The 19,048-nt window shown below is 64.1% G+C and overlaps 2 protein-coding genes across 3 annotated transcripts in view; one reads left to right on the top strand and one right to left on the bottom strand.

The window, feature by feature from the left end:
• The window catches only part of RUSF1 (RUS family member 1), a 26,457-nt gene extending 19,568 nt beyond the window's left edge, over positions 1-6,889 (top strand). The window contains exons 6-15 of the mRNA XM_075076589.1: positions 1,217-1,249; positions 1,369-1,474; positions 2,086-2,187; positions 2,534-2,604; positions 3,314-3,540; positions 4,082-4,139; positions 4,288-4,358; positions 4,560-4,721; positions 6,292-6,369; positions 6,462-6,889. Coding sequence (XP_074932690.1) covers positions 1,217-1,249; positions 1,369-1,474; positions 2,086-2,187; positions 2,534-2,604; positions 3,314-3,540; positions 4,082-4,139; positions 4,288-4,358; positions 4,560-4,721; positions 6,292-6,369; positions 6,462-6,589 — 1,036 coding nt within the window. The 3' untranslated portion in view covers positions 6,590-6,889. The remainder of the gene's footprint in view (positions 1-1,216; positions 1,250-1,368; positions 1,475-2,085; positions 2,188-2,533; positions 2,605-3,313; positions 3,541-4,081; positions 4,140-4,287; positions 4,359-4,559; positions 4,722-6,291; positions 6,370-6,461) is intronic.
• Positions 6,708-18,171, bottom strand: LOC142049145 (sodium/glucose cotransporter 2-like). 2 transcript variants are annotated; one of them, XM_075076587.1, is made up of 12 exons: positions 18,115-18,171; positions 17,334-17,438; positions 16,597-16,702; positions 15,865-15,945; positions 15,000-15,199; positions 13,873-14,008; positions 12,152-12,259; positions 10,501-10,651; positions 9,405-9,573; positions 8,765-8,980; positions 8,557-8,656; positions 6,708-8,434 (listed from the first exon to the last, which is right to left on the bottom strand). In XM_075076587.1, the coding sequence occupies exons 1-12, from the start codon at positions 18,169-18,171 to the stop codon at positions 8,247-8,249; spliced, it is 1,617 nt and encodes a 538-aa protein (XP_074932688.1). In that variant the 3' UTR covers positions 6,708-8,246. The 2 variants fall into 2 exon arrangements, with proteins under 2 accessions (XP_074932688.1, XP_074932689.1); XM_075076588.1 differs by lacking the exon at positions 12,152-12,259.
• Between the last annotated feature and the right edge of the window lie 877 nt (positions 18,172-19,048).

The following is a 19,048-nucleotide window of genomic DNA, read 5'->3' on the forward strand; positions in this document are numbered from 1 at the left end:
GGAGCAGTGGGAGGTGTCCCTGGGATATACTGGGAGCGGCTGTTCCTTTCTGGGAGCAGTGGGAGGTGTCCCTGGGATATACTGGGAGCGGCTGTTCCTTACTGGGAGCAGTGGGAGGTGTCCCTGGGATATACTGGGAGCCACTGGTCCTTACTGGGAGCAGTGGGAGGTGTCCCTGGGATATACTGGGAGCGGCTGTTCCTTTCTGGGAGCAGTGGGAGGTGTCCCTGGGATATACTGGGAGCCACTGGTCCTTACTGGGAGCAGTGGGAGGTGTCCCTGGGATATACTGGGAGCGGCTGTTCCTTTCTGGGAGCAGTGGGAGGTGTCCCTGGGATATACTGGGAGCCACTGGTCCTTACTGGGAGCAGTGGGAGGTGTCCCTGGGATATACTGGGAGCGGCTGTTCCTTTCTGGGAGCAGTGGGAGGTGTCCCTGGGATATACTGGGAGCGGCTGTTCCTTACTGGGAGCAGTGGGAGGTGTCCCTGGGATATACTGGGAGCCACTGGTCCTTCCTGGGAGCAGTGGGAGGTGTCCCTGGGATATACTGGGAGCGGCTGTTCCTTACTGGGAGCAGTGGGAGGTGTCCCTGGGATATACTGGGAGCCACTGGTCCTTACTGGGAGCAGTGGGAGGTGTCCCTGGGATATACTGGGAGCCACTGGTCCTTCCTGGGAGCAGTGGGAGGTGTCCCTGGGATATACTGGGAGCGGCTGGTCCTTACTGGGAGCAGTGGGAGGTGTCCCTGGGATATACTGGGAGCCACTGGTCCTTACTGGGAGCAGTGGGAGGTGTCCCTGGGATATACTGGGAGCCGGTGGTCCTTCCTGGGAGCAGTGGGAGGTGTCCCTGGGATATACTGGGAGCGGCTGTTCCTTACTGGGAGCAGTGGGAGGTGTCCCTGGGATATACTGGGAGCGGCTGGTCCTTACTGGGAGCAGTGGGAGGTGTCCCTGGGATATACTGGGAGCTGCTGGTCCTTACTGGGAGCAGTGGGAGGTGTCCCTGGGATATACTGGGAGCGGCTGGTCCTTACTGGGAGCAGTGGGAGGTGTCCCTGGGATATACTGGGAGCGGCTGGTCCTTACTGGGAGCAGTGGGAGGTGTCCCTGGGATATACTGGGAGCGGCTGGTCCTTACTGGGAGCAGTGGGAGGTGTCCCTGGGATATACTGGGAGCGGCTGGTCCTTACTGGGAGCACTGGGATTCCCCAGGAGCCGCCTGGACTGTGAAGCGAAGCAGTGGCGGTGAGTCCCCGCCCCTTTTTGGCCTCGCCCCCTCAGGCCCCGCCCCCTCAGCACCCTGCTGCCCCGCCCCCAGCCGCGGGAGGCCCCGCCCCCCCACGTGACGCGCAGGCCCCGCCCAGGCTGGCCGCCGACGTGCTGAATGACGCGGCGCTGCTGCTCGAGCTGCTGGCGCCCGATTGGCCCCGCGCTGGCCCCGCCCTCCTGGCCCTCGCGGCGGCGGCCAAGGTAACGCCCCCCGCCCCGCCCCCGCGCGTGACGTCACCGCTGTGCGGGGGGGGGTACGGGGGGCAGTGGGGGATACTGGGGGGCACTGGGGGGTTATGAGGGGGATACTGGGAGGTACTGGGAGGCACTGGTGTGATACTGGGAGGCACTGGGTGGCTCTGGGGGGATATTGGGGGGCACTGGGGGAGTACGAGGGAGATACTGGGGAGCACTGGTGGTATACTGGGAGGCACTGGGAGTCACTGGGGGGGATACTGGGGGGCAGTGGTGTGATACTGGGGGGCACTGGGGGATATTGGGGTGCACGAGGGTCGTACTGGGCGTTACTGGGGGGAGTTGTGGGTGGTGGGGTGGGGGATGCTGGGAGTATACTGGGGATGCTGGGGGATACTGGGAGGCACTGGGGGAGTACTGGGCGGCACCGGTGTGATACTGGGAGGATACTGGGAGGCTCTGGGTGATGCTGGGGGATAAAGGGGGGGTACTGGGGTGGTATTGGGGGATACTGGGAGGCACTGGGGAGATAATGAGGGCAGTGGGGGGGTACTGGGAGGCACTGGGTGCTGGGCGGGGCACTGGGCAGCGGTGGTGACACGGGTGCCCCGCCCCAGTGCATCGTGGGCGTGGCGGGTGGGGCCACGCGGGCGGCGCTGGCCGTGCACCAGGCGCGGCGCGACAACATGGCCGACGTGGCCGCCAAGGACAGCAGCCAGGTGGGCACTGGGAGGGACTGGGGGGCACTGGGAGGGGACTGGGAGGGCGCTGGGAGGGCACTGGGAGGCACTGGGAGGGGACTGAGAGGAACTGGGAGGCACTGGGAGGGCCTGGGAGGCACTGGGAGGGCACTGGGAGGGACTGGGGGGAACTGGGAGGGACTGGGAGGCACTGGGAGGGCATTGGGAGGAACTGGGGGGCACTGGGAGGGGAGTGGGGGGCACTGGGCTGGACTGGGAGCACTGGGAGGGGACGGGGAGGCCCTGGGAGGGTAGGGGTTGGCAGTGGTGGGGGGTTACTGGTGCGGGGGAGGGGGTTACTGGTGTTACTGGTGGGACTGGGCAGGAGACGCTGGTGAACGGGGCGGGGCTGCTGCTGGCGCTGCTGCTGCTGCCGCTGCTGGAGGGGCGGCCGTGGTGAGCCCCGGGGCAGGCCGGGGAGGGGGCGGGGTCTCCGGGGAGGGGGCGGGGTCCTGGGAAGGGGGTGTGGTCTCGGGAAGGGGAAGGGGAGGGGGAGGGAGGCTGCATGGAGGGGCTGGTGGGGGGTGTGGCCTGTGGAGGGGGCGTGGTCTCTGAGGGTGGGCGGGGCTTCAGGGTCTGGGAGTGGGAGGCTGGGTCTGGGGGCTTTTGGTGGGCGTGGCCTCGGGGGAGGGGGCGTGGCCCTCGAGAAGGGGGTGGGGCTCCAGGAAGGGGAATGGCTGCTGGGAAGGGGGGGTGGGGCCTCTGGGGAGGGGTGGGGCCTTGAGAAGAGGGAGGGAGGCTGCTGGGAGGGGGCGTGGCCTTAACAGAAGGGGCGTGGCCAATGTGCATCTAGGAAGGGGTGGGGCTTTGGGAAAGGGGCGGGGTCCCTAAGGGGGCCTGGGTGGGGCTTCGATAATGGGGCGTGGCCTCCTGGGGTCATTGGAGGGGCGGGGCTTCATCGGGGGGGTGAATGGAGGGGGCGGGGCTTAGTACTCTTGGGGGGGGCTTCTGGGCAAGGTTGGGGGGCCCCCCCCAAAGGCTCATGGGAGATTTGCCCCCCTCCCCCTCCCCCCAAGGGATTTTGGGGGCCCCTCCCGGGGCTGGGGGGGGCGGGGTTGGGGTGTCGCCCCTCCCCCCCCGGCGTGACGGGTGTTGGGGGTCGCAGGCTGACGTGGGGGGTGGTGACGCTGCTGCTGGGGACCCACCTGGGGGCAAACCTGGGGGCGCTGAGGGCCCTGCGCCTGCCCACCCTCAACAGGCCCCGCCTCCGCCTCGCCCTGGGCGGGGCCTTGAGGGGCGGGGCTGCCCCGCCCAGCCCGGCCGGGGAGGGCGGAGTCGTCGTCACCGTCCCCGGGCCCGAGGAGGTCAATCCCCGCGAGCCCCTGCTGCCCGGTGAGTCGGGGGGTGCCCCCGGTGTCACCCCCCACCCCGGTGTCACCCCCCACCCCAGTGTCACCCCCCCCCACGGTGTCACCCCCCCACCCCAGTGTCACCCCCCCCACGGTGTCACCCCCCACCCCAGTGTCACCCCTTCATGTCACCCTGTGTCACCCACCCAGTCACACCCACCCGTGTCACCCCCGTGGTGTCACCCCCACCAGTGTCACCCCATGTCCCCCTTCCCAGTGTCACCCCCCCATGTCACCTGGCATCGCTCTTTGTCACCCGCTGTCACCCTCGTGTCACCCCACGGTGTCACCCCACGGTGTCACCCCACGGTGTTACCTGACATCACCCAGTGTCACCCGGTGTCACCCCACGGTGTCACTCAGTGTCACCCAGTGTCACCCGCCATCAGTGGGTGTCAACCACCCCCCCCCAATGTCACCACGCGTGTCCCCACCTGTGGCCCCTCTCTTGCATCACCCCCCCACCCCGTGTCACCCCGCCGTCACCCTGACGTCACCCTGACGTCACCCCGCCGCCCCCCCAGGCTTCAGCACCCGCCTCAGCCTCCACCTGGGTGCCCCCTTGCACCGGCTCGTCAGCAGGTGAGGGGGGACCCCGGCGTCCCTGGGGGGAGGGACACACCCCCCAGCATCCAGGGCACCCACCCCCCTGGCCGGGAGCCCCCCCAGGGTGGGGGTGGGGGACACCCCCAGGTGTCGGGGGTCTCCCATCACCCCCCCCCCCCCGCAGCGAGGCCGAATTCAAGAAGGCGCTGGAGTGCGGCACCCAGGATTACATCATCGTGCTCCGCCCCTCCCAAGGTGGGGACCCCGGTGTTGGGGGGGGGGCACACACCCTGAAATTGGGGGGGGGGGGGTCACACCCAGGAGCCGAGTGGGGGGTCCCAGGCATCCAGGCGGGGGGTCCCAGGCATCCAACAAAGGACCCAGGGACCCATGAGGGGGACCCAGGCAGGGTGACACACACCCCCCGACACCCAACCCTTCCCCCCACCCCAAAAGGTTGGGTGGGGGTGGGGCTGCGGCGGGGGGCCCCCCCCGACACCCCCCTACGAGCCTGCGCCCAGGCCCTGCTGCTGGAGGAGCTGCTGGGGCCGGACCTGCCCCCGGGGGCACCCATGGGTGCTGCCCTGCGCCCGCTGCAGCACCGCCTGCGCCGCTGCCGTGAGTGCCCGGGGCGGGACTGGGGGGTCCCGGGAGGGGGCTTGGGGGTCCCTGGGGTCATTTGGGGTGTCCCAGGAGGGATGTTTGGGGTCCCTGGAGTCATTTTGGGTGACCCAGGGGGGCGTTTGGGGGGGGCCTGGGGTCATTTGGGGGACCCTGGGGTGGGTTTGGGGGTCCCTGGGGTCATTTGGGGGTCTCTGGGGTCATTTGGGGTGACCCAGGAGGGCATTTGGGGGTCTCTGGGGTAATTTTGGGGTCCCTGGGGTGGGTTTGGGGTTCCTGGGGGTGGATTTGGGGGTCCCTGGGGTCATTTTGGGGTCCCTGGGGTGGGTTTGGGGGTCCCTGGGGTCATCTGGGGAGGCTCTGGGGTCGTATTTTGGGGTCCCTGGCATTGTTTTGGGTTCCCTGGGGTGGGTTTGGGGGGCTCTGGGCTCATTTTGGGTGACCCAGGGGGGTGTCTGGGGGTCGCCTGGGGTCATTTGGGGGGTCCTGGGAGGGCATTTTGGGGTCCCTGGGGTGGGTTTGGGGGTTCCAGGGGTCATTTGGGGGGGACCCAGGAGGGGGTTTCGGGGTCCCTGGGGTCATTTTGGGTGACCCAGGGGGGCGTTTGGGGGTTCCTGGGGTCATTTGGGGGGGCCCTGGGGTAATTTGGGGTCCTGGCAGGGCATTTTGGGGTCACTGGGGTGGGTTTGGGTGTCCCTGGGGTCATTTGGGGGGGCTCTGGGGTCATTTAGGGTGATCCAGGAGGGCGTTTGGGGCTTCCTGGGGTCATTTTGGGGTCCCTGGGGTGGGTTTGGGGTTCCTGGGGGTGGATTTGGGGGGGCCCTGGAGGTGGATTTGGGGGGTCCCTGGGGTGGTTTTGGGGTTCCTGGGGGTGGATTTGGGGGGTCCCTGGGGGTGGATTTGGGGTTCCTGGGGGTGGATTTGGGGGGTCCCTGGTGTCATTTTGGGGTCCCTGGGGTGGGTTTGGGGTTCCTGGGGGTGGATTTGGGGGGTCCCTGGGGTGGGTTTGGGGTTCCTGGGGGTGGATTTGGGGTTCCTGGGGGTGGATTTGGGGGGTCCCTGGGGTGGGTTTGGGGTCCCTGGGGTGGGTTTGGGGTTCCTGGGGGTGGATTTGGGGGGGCCCTGGAGGTGGATTTGGGGGGTCCCTGGGGTGGATTTGGGGTTCCTGGGGGTGGATTTGGGGGGTCCCTGGTGTCATTTTGGGGTCCCTGGGGTGGGTTTGGGGTTCCTGGGGGTGGGTTTGGGGGGTCCCTGGGGTGGGTTTGGGGTCCCTGGGGGTGGGTTTGGGGTTCCTGGGGGTGGGTTTGGGGGGTCCCTGGGGTGGGTTTGGGGTCCCTGGGGGTGGATTTGGGGGGTCCCTGGGGTGGGTTTGGGGTTCCTGGGGGTGGATTTGGGGGGTCCCTGGGGTGGGTTTGGGGTTCCTGGGGGTGGATTTGGGGGGTCCCTGGGGTCATTTTGGGGTCCCTGGGGTGGATTTGGGGTCCCTGGGGGTGGATTTGGGGGGTCCCTGGGGGTGGATTTGGGGGGTCCCCGGGGCAGTAACGGGGTGTCGCCCCACCCCCTCCAGCGCCGGGGACGGTGCCCTGGGGGGTCGTGGCCGAGACCTCCCGCCTCTGGCGCACGCTTGGCCCCGCCTTCCTACACGGTACGTGTCATCACGCGCGTCATCACGCGCGCCGTCACGTGACCCGGCGCGCGCCGTCACGTGACCCGGCGCGCGATGTCCCCGCCCCGCAGGGCTGGCGGCCGCCGGCTGGGAGACGCAGCGGCACCTCCTGGCCCCCGACGAATGGCAGCTGGACTGGGCGGGGCCGGGGGGCGGGGCCTCGGGGGAGAAGCCCCGCCCCTCGCCCCACCCCCAATAACCGGCTCCGCCCCGCTCCGGATTTTGGGCCCAACCCGGCCCCAAAATGGGGCGGGGGAGGGGGCGAAAAGACCACATTTCAGCGACGGGTCCAAAAGAAAACCACCGGGTTTGGGTCGTTTGTAGAAAAAATGCCGTTTTCCGAAGGGCTTTTTGGGGATATTTGGGGTATTTGAGGGAAATTTGGGGCAATTCTGAGATATTTTGGTGGAATTCAGGGAAATTTTAAGGCATTTTCGTGGAATTTGGGGCATTTGAGGGACATTTGGGGCAATTTTTGAGATATTTTGGTGGAATTTGGGGGAATTTTGAGGTATTTTGGTGGAATTTGGGGCGTCTGAGGGGAAATTTGGGTCAAATTTTGGGGTATTTCAGGGAAATTTGGGGGAGTTTTGAGGTATTTTGGTGGGAATTTGGGGCGTCTGAGGGGAAATTTGGGTCAAATTTTGGGGTATTTCAGGGAAATTTGGGGGAATTTTGAGGTATTTTAGTGGAATTTGGGGCGTCTGAGGGGAAATTTGGGTCAAATTTTGAGGTATTTTAGTGGAATTTGGGGAAATTTTGATGCATTTTGGTGGAATTTGGGGTATTTCAGGGAAATTTGGGGGAGTTTTTGAGGTATTCTGGTGGAATTTGGGGGAATTTTGAGGTATTTTGGTGGAATTTTGGTCATCTGAGGGGAAATTTGGGGCAATTCTTGAGGTATTTTGGCAGAATTTGGGGGGAATTTGAGGTGTTTTGGTGGATTTTGTGGTATCTGATGGGAATTTGGGGGGATTTTGAGGTGTTTTGGTTGAATTTGGGCCATTTTGGAGGATTTTGAGGCATTTTGGTAGATTTTAGGGCATTTGAGGGGAACTTGATGGGATTTTGAGGCATTTCGGTAGACTGGGGGGGATTTGAGGTTATTTGGGGCATTTTGAGGTATTTTTCTGGAATTGGGGCATTCTGGGGAAAATTCAGGGAATTTTGAGGCATTTGAGTGGAATTTGGATGAATTGGGGGGGGTTGAGCCATTTTGGTGGAATTTGGGGTATTTCAGGCTCATTTTGGGGGGTTTTGAGGCATTTGGGGCTCATTTAGGAGCATTTTAGTCTTGTTTTGGGCCGATTTTGTCATCACTTGGGGGCTTCGGGCTCATTTTTGGGACATTATGAATCATTTTGGGGTATTTCAGGCTCATTTTGGGGCAATTTAGCCTCCTTTTGGGCCAGTTTTGGCTTATTTGGGGGCATTTTGATGTCGTTGGGGGGGTTTGAGGCTCATTTGGGGGCTTTTCAGAGACATTTTAGTCTCTTTTTGGGCTGATTTTGTCTTATTTTGGGACATTTTGGCATAATTGGGGGGTTGGGCTCATGAAAAGCTCATGGGGCTTTTCAGGCCCATTTTGGGGCATTTTAGTCACTTTTGGGGCCAGTTTTGTCCTATTTTGGGCATTTTGGCATAACTGGGGTGGGATCAAGCTCATTTTGGGGTATTTCAGGCTCATTTTGGGGGGTTTTGAGGCATTTCAGGCTCATTTTGGCGCATTTTAGGCTCATTTGGGGCCATTTGGGGGTTATTTTGGTGCGTCTAGGGCTGATTCTGGGGTGTTCCGGGGTGATTTTGGGGCATTTCAGTGCATTTCAGAGGATTTTGGTTGGGGGGGGGGCGGTGTCTCAGGCGAAGTACCCCCAGAGGAAGACGGCGACGGCCATCAGGATCACGGCGTTGACGTTCACCACGCGGCTCCACACCGGGTCCTCGGCGGGCGTGTCCGGGGGCACCGCCCCGCCCCCTGACCCGGATGGCCACGCCCTTTGGCCAACAGGCTCCGCCCCACGGCCAGATGGCTCCGCCTCCACATCTGGGAGAAGTTGGGGGTTTTTTTTTGGGGGGGGGAGGGGGGTTGAGCTCTAGACCCAGCCTTGACACCGGGGGTCCCGTCCCCCCCCCAACCCCACCCCCCAGCCACTGGGGACCCCTTACCCTGGAGCTGGACTCCACCAGCCCCATCCTTGGGCGCTGATTGGTCAAGGTCAACCCGCGGTTCCCGGCTGTGCCGGAGGCTGAACACCAACCGGTGGAGCTGCGGACAGACGGACGCCTGGGTCCCCTCCAGCCGGGACCCCTGGGTGCCCCTCCCCCCCCCCAAAAAAAACCACCCCGGTGTCGTGTCCCCCCGCCCAAAACTCACGTGTTGGCGGGGGATGGGGGGGTAGCAAAGGGAGACGACGATGACGATGAGGCCGGTGACGAGGAAGAGGAGGGCGGCGAAGTGGAGGTAATGGAGGCCGCAGACGAAAGGGGGGCAACGGCCGGGGGTCCCGCACGTCCCCGTCCCCAGGGCGAATTCGGGGATCAGCCGGGCCAGGCCCAGCCCCAGCCCCCCCAGGAGACCCCAAAAGGCACCCTGGGGGGGAGGGGGAGTGGGGGGTGTCAGGCACACGGAATCCGGGGTCCCCTTTTGTTGGGGGGAGGGGGGGTGGGGGTGCTGGGAATGGGGCAAGAAGGGGGCCCAGATGCCTGGGTCCCCCCCAAAACACCAGGGTCCCCCCCCAGATCTCTGGGTCCCCTCAAACCCCACACCCCAAATCCTGGGTCCCCTCGACTCCCCATACCCCTGGGTCCCCCCCAAACCCCTGGGTCCCCCCCAAACCCCTGGGTCCCCCCCCAGATCTCTGGGTCCCCTCAAACCCCACACCCCAAATCCTGGGTCCCCTCGGCTCCCCACACCCCTGGGTCCCCTCCAGACCCCTGGATCCCCCCAAACCCCTGGGTCCCCTCAACCCCCAAGCCCCTTGGGTCCCCCCCTCCCCCGGGCCAGGGTCACTGACCGGCTCGTTGACGCGGGGGACGAAGATGGCGAGGAAGAAGACGGCGGCCACGGGGGGGGCCAGGTAACTGGCGATGGCCTGGATGTAGTCGAAGAGCTGCCCCCCCCGCGCCGCCTCCACCACCGGCAGCCAGGCCAGGCTCAGCCCCACCATGGCCACGATCCACAGCCTGCGCAGGAGGCCTGGGTTCCCCCCCGGACGCTGGGGTGCCCCCCGCCCGGACCCCTGGCACCCCACACCCCTGGGACCCCCCCCCCGCCCGGACCCCTGGCACCCCACACCCCTGGGACCCCCCCTCCCGCCCGGACCCCTGGCACCCCACACCCCTGGGACACCCCCCCCCCCCGCCCGGACCCCTGGCACCCCACACCCCTGGGACACCCCCCCGCCCGGACCCCTGGCACCCCACACCCCTGGGACCCCCCCCCCCCCCGCCCGGACCCCTGCCACCCCACACCCCTGGGACACCCCCCCCCCCGCCCGGACCCCTGGCACCCCACACCCCTGGGACCCCCCCTCCCGCCCGGACCCCTGGCACCCCACACCCCTGGGACCCCCCCCCCCCCGCCCGGACCCCTGCCACCCCACACCCCTGGGACCCCCCCTCCCGCCCGGACCCCTGGCACCCCACACTTCTGGGACCCCCCCCCCCCCTGCCCGGACCCCTGGCACCCCACACCCCTGGGACCCCCCCTCCCGCCCGGACCCTTGGCACCCCACACCCCTGGGACCCCCTCCCGCCCGGACCCCTGCCACCCCACACCCCCCCAATTGGGACCCCCAGCCCAGACCCCTGGCACCCCTCCCAAGCCCCTGGACCCCCATTGACCTGGTTGACTTGAGCTCCTGGGTGTTGGGGTCCTCCCACCCCGAGACCCCTGGGACCCCCCAGCCTGGCCGCCTGGGACCCCCCCCCCACCACACACACCTGGGACCCCCCTGGACCCCTGGGTCCCCCCCTCAAGCCCCTGGACCCCCATTGACCTGGTTGACTTGAGCTCCCGGATGCCGGGCTTCCCCCCACCCCCAGACCTTTGGGTCCCCCCAGCCCAGCCCCCCCCCGGGACCCCCACCCGGGACGCCGGGGACCCCCCACCTGCCGGCTATCAGGAGGTGCCGGGGCCCGGCGTGGGGGCGCAGGCGCTGGTAGACGTCGAGGGTGAAGAGGGCGCCGGCGCTGGCGAAGATGGAGGCCAGGGAGGACATGAGGGCGGCCAGGACCACCGCCAGCATCAGCCCGCGCAGGCCTGGGGGGGGCACGGGGGGGCGTGGTCAGCGTGGGGACCCCCCCAATAGCACCCTAATAGCCCCCAGTAACCGCCAACAATGCCCTAATAGCCCCCTAATAGCCTCCTAACAGCCCTTATTAGTGTCCTAATAGCTCTTATTAGTGCCCTAATAGCTCCTAATAACCCCCTAATAGTCCCTAATAAACTCTAATAGCCCCCAATAGCTCCTAACAACCTCCTAATAGCCCCTAATAAATCTTAATAGCCCCCTAATAGCTCCTAATAACGTCCTAATAGCCCCTAATAACCACCCGGTAGCCCTATTAACCCCTAATAACCCTCTAATAGAACCCGAATAGCTCTAAGAGCTCCCAATAACCCCCCAGTAGTCACCTAATAGCTGCTAATAACCTCCTAATAGCCCTTAATAACTTCCCAATAGCCATATTAGCCGCTAATAACCCTCTAATAGAACCTGAACAGCTCTAAGAACCCCTAATAACGCCCTAATAGTTCCTAATAACCTCCTAATAGCCCATAATAATGCCCTAATGGCCTGTAATAAACCCCAATGGCCCCTAATAGCTCCTAATCACCCCCTAATAGCTGCCTAATAGCACTAATGGCTCCTAATAGCACCCTAATCATAGAATCGGCGAATCATAGACTATAGAATATGAGTCACTAATGGACTAATATTTCCTAATAGCCCCTAATAATATCCTGATAGCCCATAATAATAGCCTAATAGCGTGCCAATACTGCCCTAACGGCCCCTAATAACCCCCCTACTTGCCCCAATAACCACTAATAACTCCTAATAATGTCCTAATAGCCCATAATATCCCCCAATAGCCCCTCATATCTACTAATAACCCCTAATAATGCACTAATAACGCCCTATTAGCCTCTAATAGCCACTAATTACCCTTAATAATACCTTAGTAGCTTTTAATAGCCACTAATAAATCCCAATACTGCTTTAATAATGCCCTAATAGACACTAATTGCTCTTTCTCTAATATTCCCCTATTAGCCCCTAATAATGCCCTAATACCCCTAATAATGTCCTAATAAATGCCTGATAGGCCTAATAACACCCTAATAACCCCTAATAACGCCCAAATAACGCTCTAATAGACCAAATAACACCCTATTAGCCCCTAGTAACGGCCTAATAGTCCTAATAACACCCTAATAATGACCTAATAGACCAAATAACACCCTAATAGCCCCTAATAACGGCCTAATAGTCCTAATAACACCACAATAGCTCCTAACAACGACCTAATAGTCCTAATAAGGCCCTAATATCCCCTAATAACGCCCTAATAACATCCTAATTGCAGTAATAACGCCCTAATAGCACCCTAATAGTCCTAATAACGGCCTAATAACCACTAATAATGCCCTTAATACTACCTGATAGCCCAAAATAATGCCCTAATAATGCTAATGACGCCCTAATAAGGCCCTAATAAGGCCCTAGTAGGGCTCCTGAGGCGGCGGGGCGCGTACCGGGGGGCAGCAGGGTGAGGACGAGGCGGGGGTAGGCGACGTTGGAGCAGCCCACGGGGGTCCCACAGGCCCGGCGGCAGCCCTGGGGGTCGGCGCACCCCACCACCTCTAGGGGGCAGCAGGGGGTCAGCGGGGGGGGCCCTACTGGCCGCGGGGGGCTGGGGGGGGCGGTAGTCCGGGATTAGGGCGGGATTAGGGCGAGATTAGGGCGGGATTAGGGGATATGAGGGGGATTGGGGGGATTATGGGATAGAGGGGCAATTAGGCGGGATTAGGGCGGGATTAGGGCGGGATTAGGGTGGGATTATGGGATATAGGGGCAATTAGGCGGGATTAGGGCGGGATTAGGGCGGGATTAGGGGATATGAGGGGGATTGGGGGATTATGGGATATAGGGGCAGTCAGGCGGGATTAGGGTGGGATTAGGGCGGGATTAGGGCGGGATTAGGGTGGGATTATGGGATATAGGGGCAATTAGGCGGGATTAGGGCGGGATTAGGGCGGGATTAGGGGATATGAGGGGGATTGGGGGGATTATGGGATATAGGGGCAATTAGGCGGGATTAGGGCGGGATTAGGGCGGGATTAGGGGATATGAGGGGGATTGGGGGGATTATGGGATATAGGGGCAATTAGGCGGGATTAGGGCGGGATTAGGGCGGGATTAGGGGATATGAGGGGGATTGGGGGATTATGGGATATAGGGGCAATTAGGCGGGATTAGGGTGGATTAGGGCGGGATTAGGGGTGGGATTAGGGTGGATTATGAGGATTATAGTGGGATTATGGGATTAAAGGCCGTTAGGCGGGATTAGGGTGGGATTATGGGTATTACAGTGGGATTAAGGGATATAAGGGGGAGTTAGGTGGCATTAGTGTGGGTTTATGGGGTACAGGGGTGTTAGTCGGGATTAGGGTGGGATTATGGGATACAGGGGGCGTTAGGCGGGATTAGGGTGGGATTATGGGGATTATAGTGGGATTATGGGGTGTCTGAGGGGGCTTTAGGCGGGATTAGGGTGGGATTATGGGGATTGTATGATATTATGGGGTGGCTGAGGAGGCACTTATAGGTCACAGTGGGGCTCTGTGGGGTAGAGAATCTGGCAGCCAAATTGGGCGGCCATCTTGAGTGGCCATGTTAGGTGGCCATGATGGGCAGCCATATTGGATAGCCATGACGGGCAGCCATATTGGATAGCCATGACGGGCAGCCATGTTGGATAGCCATGACGGGCAGCCATATTGGATAGCCATGACGGGCAGCCATGTTGGATAGCCATGATGGGCAGCCATATTGGATAGCCATGATGGGCAGCCATGTTGGATAGCCATGACGGGCAGCTATATTGGATAGCCATGACGGGCAGCCATGTTGGGCGGCCATGACGGGCAGCCATATTGGGTGGCCACATTGGGCGGCCATGTTAGCTAGGCCAAAGTGGGGGCAGGGCAGACCAACGTAGTCATGGGGTGTCCATGGGTTGACCAAGGGGTAATTTATGGGATAAAATGGGGCTCAAGGGGGAAGACAACATGGCAGCCATGTTGGGCGGCCATCTTGGCTTGGCCAAGGGTGGTCACGAGGTGGCCACAGGGTGGCCATGGGGATAGTTATGGCTCAAGATAGGTGACCCTGGGGAAGCAGGCATGGCGGCCATCTTGGGCGGCCATCTCGGGCAGGTTGGGGTGGGCGTGGGGTGACCGAGGGGGTGGCTGACCGGGGAAGAGGACGCGGGCGGCCATGCCAGGCAGCACCATGAGGAACATGGGCAGCACTTTGAGGTAGCCGCAGACGACGCAGCCGGCGCGGACGTGGGTCAGGGAGCGGCCGGCCAAGCACCGCTGCACGATCACCTGCGGGGGGGGGGGGGTTGCCATGGCAACCAGGGGGCCAGACACCCACCCCCCCAGTGGTCCCAGTGCCACCCTGGTGCCTCCCAGGCCCTTCCCAGTGCCTTCCAGTGCCCTCCCAGTGCATCCCAGTCTCTGCCAGCGCACCTCAGTCCCTTCTCAGTGCCTCCCATGGCATGCCAGTCCCTCCCAGTCCCTCCCAGTGCCTCCCAGTCACATCCCAATCCCCTCCCAGTGCCTCCCAATCCCTCCCAGTGCTTCCCAGTGCCCCCCCCAGTGCCCCTCAGTCCCCTCCCAGTGCTTCCCAACACCTCTCAATCCCAGTCCTTCCCAGTGCCCCTCAATCCACCTCCCGCTGCCTCCCAGTCCCATCCCAGTGCTCCTCAATCTCCTCCCAGTGCCTCCCAGTCCCATCCCAGTGCCTCCCAGTGGCCCTCAGTCCCCTCCCAGTGCCTCCCACTCCCATCCCAGTGCCTCCCAGTGCCCCCCACACCCATCCCAAGGCCTCCCAGTGCCTCCCACTCCCATCCCAGTGCCTCCCAGTGCCTCCCACTCCCATCCCAGTGCCTCCCAGTGCCTCCCACTCCCATCCCAGTGCTCCTCAGTCTCCTCCCAGTGCCTCCCAGTCCCCTCCCAAGGCCTCCCAGTGCCTCCCACTCCCATCCCAGTGCCTCCCAGTGGCCCTCAGTCCCCTCCCAGCGCCTCCCAGTGCCTCCCACTCCCATCCCAGTGCTCCTCAATCTCTTCCAGTGCCTCCCAGTCCCATCCCAGTGCCTCCCAGTGGCCCTCAGTCCCCTCCCAGCGCCTCCCAGTGCCTCCCACTCCCATCCCAGTGCCTCCCACTCCCATCCCAGTGCCTCCCAGTGCCTCCCAGTGCCTCCCACTCCCATCCCAGTGCTCCTCAATCTCCTCCCAGTGCCTCCCAGTCCCATCCCAGTGCCTCCCAGTGGCTCCCAGTCCCCTCCCAGCGCCTCCCAGCGCCTCCCAGTCCCACCTGGTCGGTACACCAGTACCAGGCAGAGATGATGCCCAGTCCCAGCAGGAGGCCGGGCCAGGGCAGGTCGCCGGTACTGGGGTGTCGCAGGAGGTGGAAGGCGTCGGGGCGGGGGCGCCCGCAGGGACCCGTCACGTTGGGGGGCAGCGCCAGGGGGTAACGCTCCACCAGCCCCTCGTACCCCCCCACAGCGCCCAGCGCTGCGGGGGACCCAGTATGGCCCAGTAAGGACCAGTATGGATCAGTAAGGCCCAGTATGGCTCAGTAAGGCCATGTATGGACCAGTAGGGACCAGAATGGCCCAGTAAGGCCCAGTATGGCCCAGTAAGGACCAGTAAGGACCAGTAGGGACCAGTATGGCTCAGTAAGGACCAGTAGGGACCAGTATGGCCCAGTAAGGCCCAGTATGGCCCAGTAAGGACCAGTAAGGACCAGTAGGGACCAGTATGGCTCAGTAAGGACCAGTAGGGACCAGTATGGCCCAGTAAGGCCCAGTATGGACCAGTAGGACCAGTATGGCCCAGTAAGGACCAGTATGGCCCAGTAAGGACCAGTAAGGGGCGTGGGGGAGGCACAGCATGCCTCCTGCTGCCTCCTCCCAGTAAGGACCAGTGCCTCCCCAGTGCTCTCCCACAAGGTGCAGCACCAGTGTGGACCAGTAGCAACCAGTGTGACATTACAGTGCTGCCTCCCAGTGCCCCCCAGTCCCCTCCCAGTGCCCCCAAAGTCCCCTCCCAGCCTCCCAGTGCCCCCCAGTCCCCTCCCAGTGCCCCCCAGTCCCCTCCCAGTGCTCCCAGTGCCTCCCCAGCCCCCTTCAATCATCTCCCAGTCCCCTCCCGGTCTCTCCCAGTGCTCCCAGTCCCACCATAGCCAGCCAGGACAGAGGCCCCCACGACGATGATGAGGGTCTGCACCAGGTCCGCGTACATCAGCGCCGCCAGCCCGCCTGCAGGCCACGCCCCTGCATCAGGCCACGCCCCGAAGCACTCCCAGACCACGCCCCCTTCCCACACAGGCCCTGCCCACAGGCCTTAAGCCCGCCTCCCCCCCCCACCAGGTCCCAGCATCACATGAGCCCCTTTAGCCACGCCCCTCATGCCACGCCCCCTAAGACCACACCCCCTCATACCACACCCCCAAGACCAAGCCCCACTTTAGCCACGCCCCTGGCAACAGCAGGGCTCATCCTTTATAATCCCCCATCGGCCCCACCTCCATTGGCCACACCCCACGAGGCCCCGCCCCATAACCCCGCCCTCGTTGAGACCACGCCCCCACTCGCCTTAGCCCCACCCCCCATCCTGGGTGTCACCAGCTCCCACCAACACGGGGCCCGCCCACACACACCCCGCCCCCTCTGACACCTGCCCACGTAGGCCCCGCCCACTTTCTCCCCACGCCCATCTGACCCCACCCACACAAGCCACGCCCCTCATCTACGACCACGCCCCCCCCGGCACCACCAACTCCCACCAGCACATGAGCCCCTTGGGCCCCACCCCAGGGCCCCACCCCCCTCCCCTTGGCCCTGGCGCCCCCGGCCCCTCCCCCCGGCCCCGCCCCCTCAGGCCCCGCCCCCCTCAGGCCCCGCCCCCACCGGTGACGGTGTAGAGGGCGGTGACGGCCAGCAGGGCCCCCACGGCGGCGTAGAGGTCCCAGCCCAGCGCCTCCTGGATGAAGATGGCCCCCGAGTACATGTCCACCTGCGGGGGCAGCCCTTATGGGGGGGCCTATAGGGACCCCCCCCGAGCCTGCAGGGACCCCCCTGACCCGGTAGGGACCCTCCAAACCCCATAGGGACCCCCCAGACACCACAGGGACCCCCAGAGCCCGTGGGGACCCCGCAGACCCCATAGGGACCCTCCAAACCCCATAGGGATGCCCAGACCCCATAGGGACCCCCCCCAGACCCCATAGGGACCCCCAGAGCCCGTGGGGACCCCCCAGACCCCATAGGGACCCTCCAAACCCCATAGGGATGCCCAGACCGTATAGGGCCCCCCCAGACGCCATAGGGACCCCCAGACCCCATAGGGACCCCCCAAGACCCCATAGGGAACCCCCAGATCCTATCGAGACCCCCAGCCCCCATAGGCTTCCCCTCAGCCTCCTCTAGAAGACACACCCCCCCCCCCCCCAAGGTTCCCCGGCCCCTATAGACCCCTCCCAGCCCCTATAGATCCTCCCAAGGTTCCCCCCAACCCTTAGAGGGGCCCCCATAGGAGTCACCCCCACCCACCCCAAGGATTCCCCCCCCCCCATAGACCCCCCCAGCCTCATAGGTCCCCCCCAGCCCCTATAGGTCCCCCCAGCCCCTATAGCCCCTATAGGTACCGAGAGCTTGGTGGAGACGTAGAGCCCCAGGGAGAGCAGCGCCAGGTACAGCTGGATCCGGCCCCCCCCGAAACGCTTCCCCAGGTACTCGGGCATCGTCGTGACCTGGGGGGGCCCCGAGTTCGGGGGGACCCGGGGGTTGGGGGGGCCCCGAATTCGGGGGGACCCGGGGGTTGGGGGGGTCCAGGGGGTTGGGGGGGGCCCAGGGGGTTCGGGGGGACCCGGGGGTTGGGGGGCCCAGGGGGTTGGGGGGGCCCAGGGGGTTCGGGGGGACCCGGGGGTTGGGGGGGCCCAGGGGGTTGGGGGGACCCCAAGTTTGCGGGGACCCAGGGGTTGGGGGGCCCTGAGTTCGGGGGGACCCGGGGGGTTGGGGGGGCCCAGGGGGTTGGGGGGGACACCGAGTTTGCGGGGACCCAGGAGTTGGGGGGCCCAGGGGGTTGGGGGGACCCAGGGGGCTGGGGGGGACCCCGAGTTCGGGGGTCCCGGGAGTTGGGGGGACCCAGGGGGCTGGGGGGCCTGGGAGTTGGGGGGGGCTGGCATTTGGGGGGGCCCCGAGTTCGGGGGGGACCCAGGGTTTGGGGAGACCCAGGGGGTTGGGGCAGACCCCGGAATTTCGGGGGGACCCAGGTATTTGGGGGGGAACCCCCAGCCCCCTTCCCCAAAGGGGCCCCAGACATCTGGGGGCTCCCCCACGCCATAGCACCCCTCAAAGGGACCCAGGCCCCTCCCCGAGGCCCCGCCCCCGAGGCCCCGCCCCCGAGGCCCCGCCCCCGCACTCACACCCCGCCCGCAGGTAAATGGGGACGAAGGCCCAGCCCAGCAGCAGGACGATGAACATGCCCTGGGGAGGGGGCGGGGTCACGGGGGGGCGGGGTCACGGGGGGGGCGGGCTCACGGGGGCGGGGTCACGGGGGCGGGGTCACGGGGGGCGGGGTCGGGGCGGGGCCGATGTAAAGGGGCGGGGACAGGTGGGGACATTACTGGCGGGGGATGTTACTGAGGGGTAATTAGGGGGGCAAGTGGGGGGGCTATGGGGGGGCTTACAGGGGAGTATGGGGGTTATGGGGGTCTATAGGGGGCTATGGGGGATATAGGGGTCTATAGGGGGCTACAGGGGAGTATGGGGAGCTATGGGGGGTTCTGGAAGCTATAGGGGACTGTGTGGGGCTACGGGGGATATAGGGGGGGCATATGGGCTATAGGGCCTATGGAGGGGCTATGGGGGTTATGGGGGTATGGGGGGGCTATGGGGGGATATAGGGGATTATAGGGGTCTATGGGAGGTATGGGGGGGCTATGGGGGGTCTATAGGGGGCTATGGGAGCTATAGAGGGCTATGGGGGGATGGGGGTCTATTGGATATGGGGGGCTATAAGAGCTATAGGGGCCTATGGGGGTGTATGAGGTGCTATGGGGGTCTATGGAGGCTATAGGGGCTATAGGGGGCTGTGGGGAGTTATGGGGGCTATAGGGAGCTATGGGGGCTATAGGGGCTATGGGAGTCTCTGGTGGGGTGTGGGGGCTACAGGGGGCTGTGGGTGGGTATGGGGGGGTATAGGGGGCCTCTGGGGAGTATGGGGGCTATAGGGGGTTGGGGAGCTATAGGGAGCTGTAGGGGGGGAGTTCAGGGGCTATATGGGCATATGGGGGCTATAGGGGGTTTCATGAACTATAGGAGCAATGGGGGGATATGAGGGCTACAGGGCCTATAGGGG

Source organism: Phalacrocorax aristotelis, chromosome 32 (assembly GCF_949628215.1).
Source record: "Phalacrocorax aristotelis chromosome 32, bGulAri2.1, whole genome shotgun sequence".
Lineage (NCBI taxonomy): Eukaryota > Metazoa > Chordata > Aves > Suliformes > Phalacrocoracidae > Phalacrocorax > Phalacrocorax aristotelis.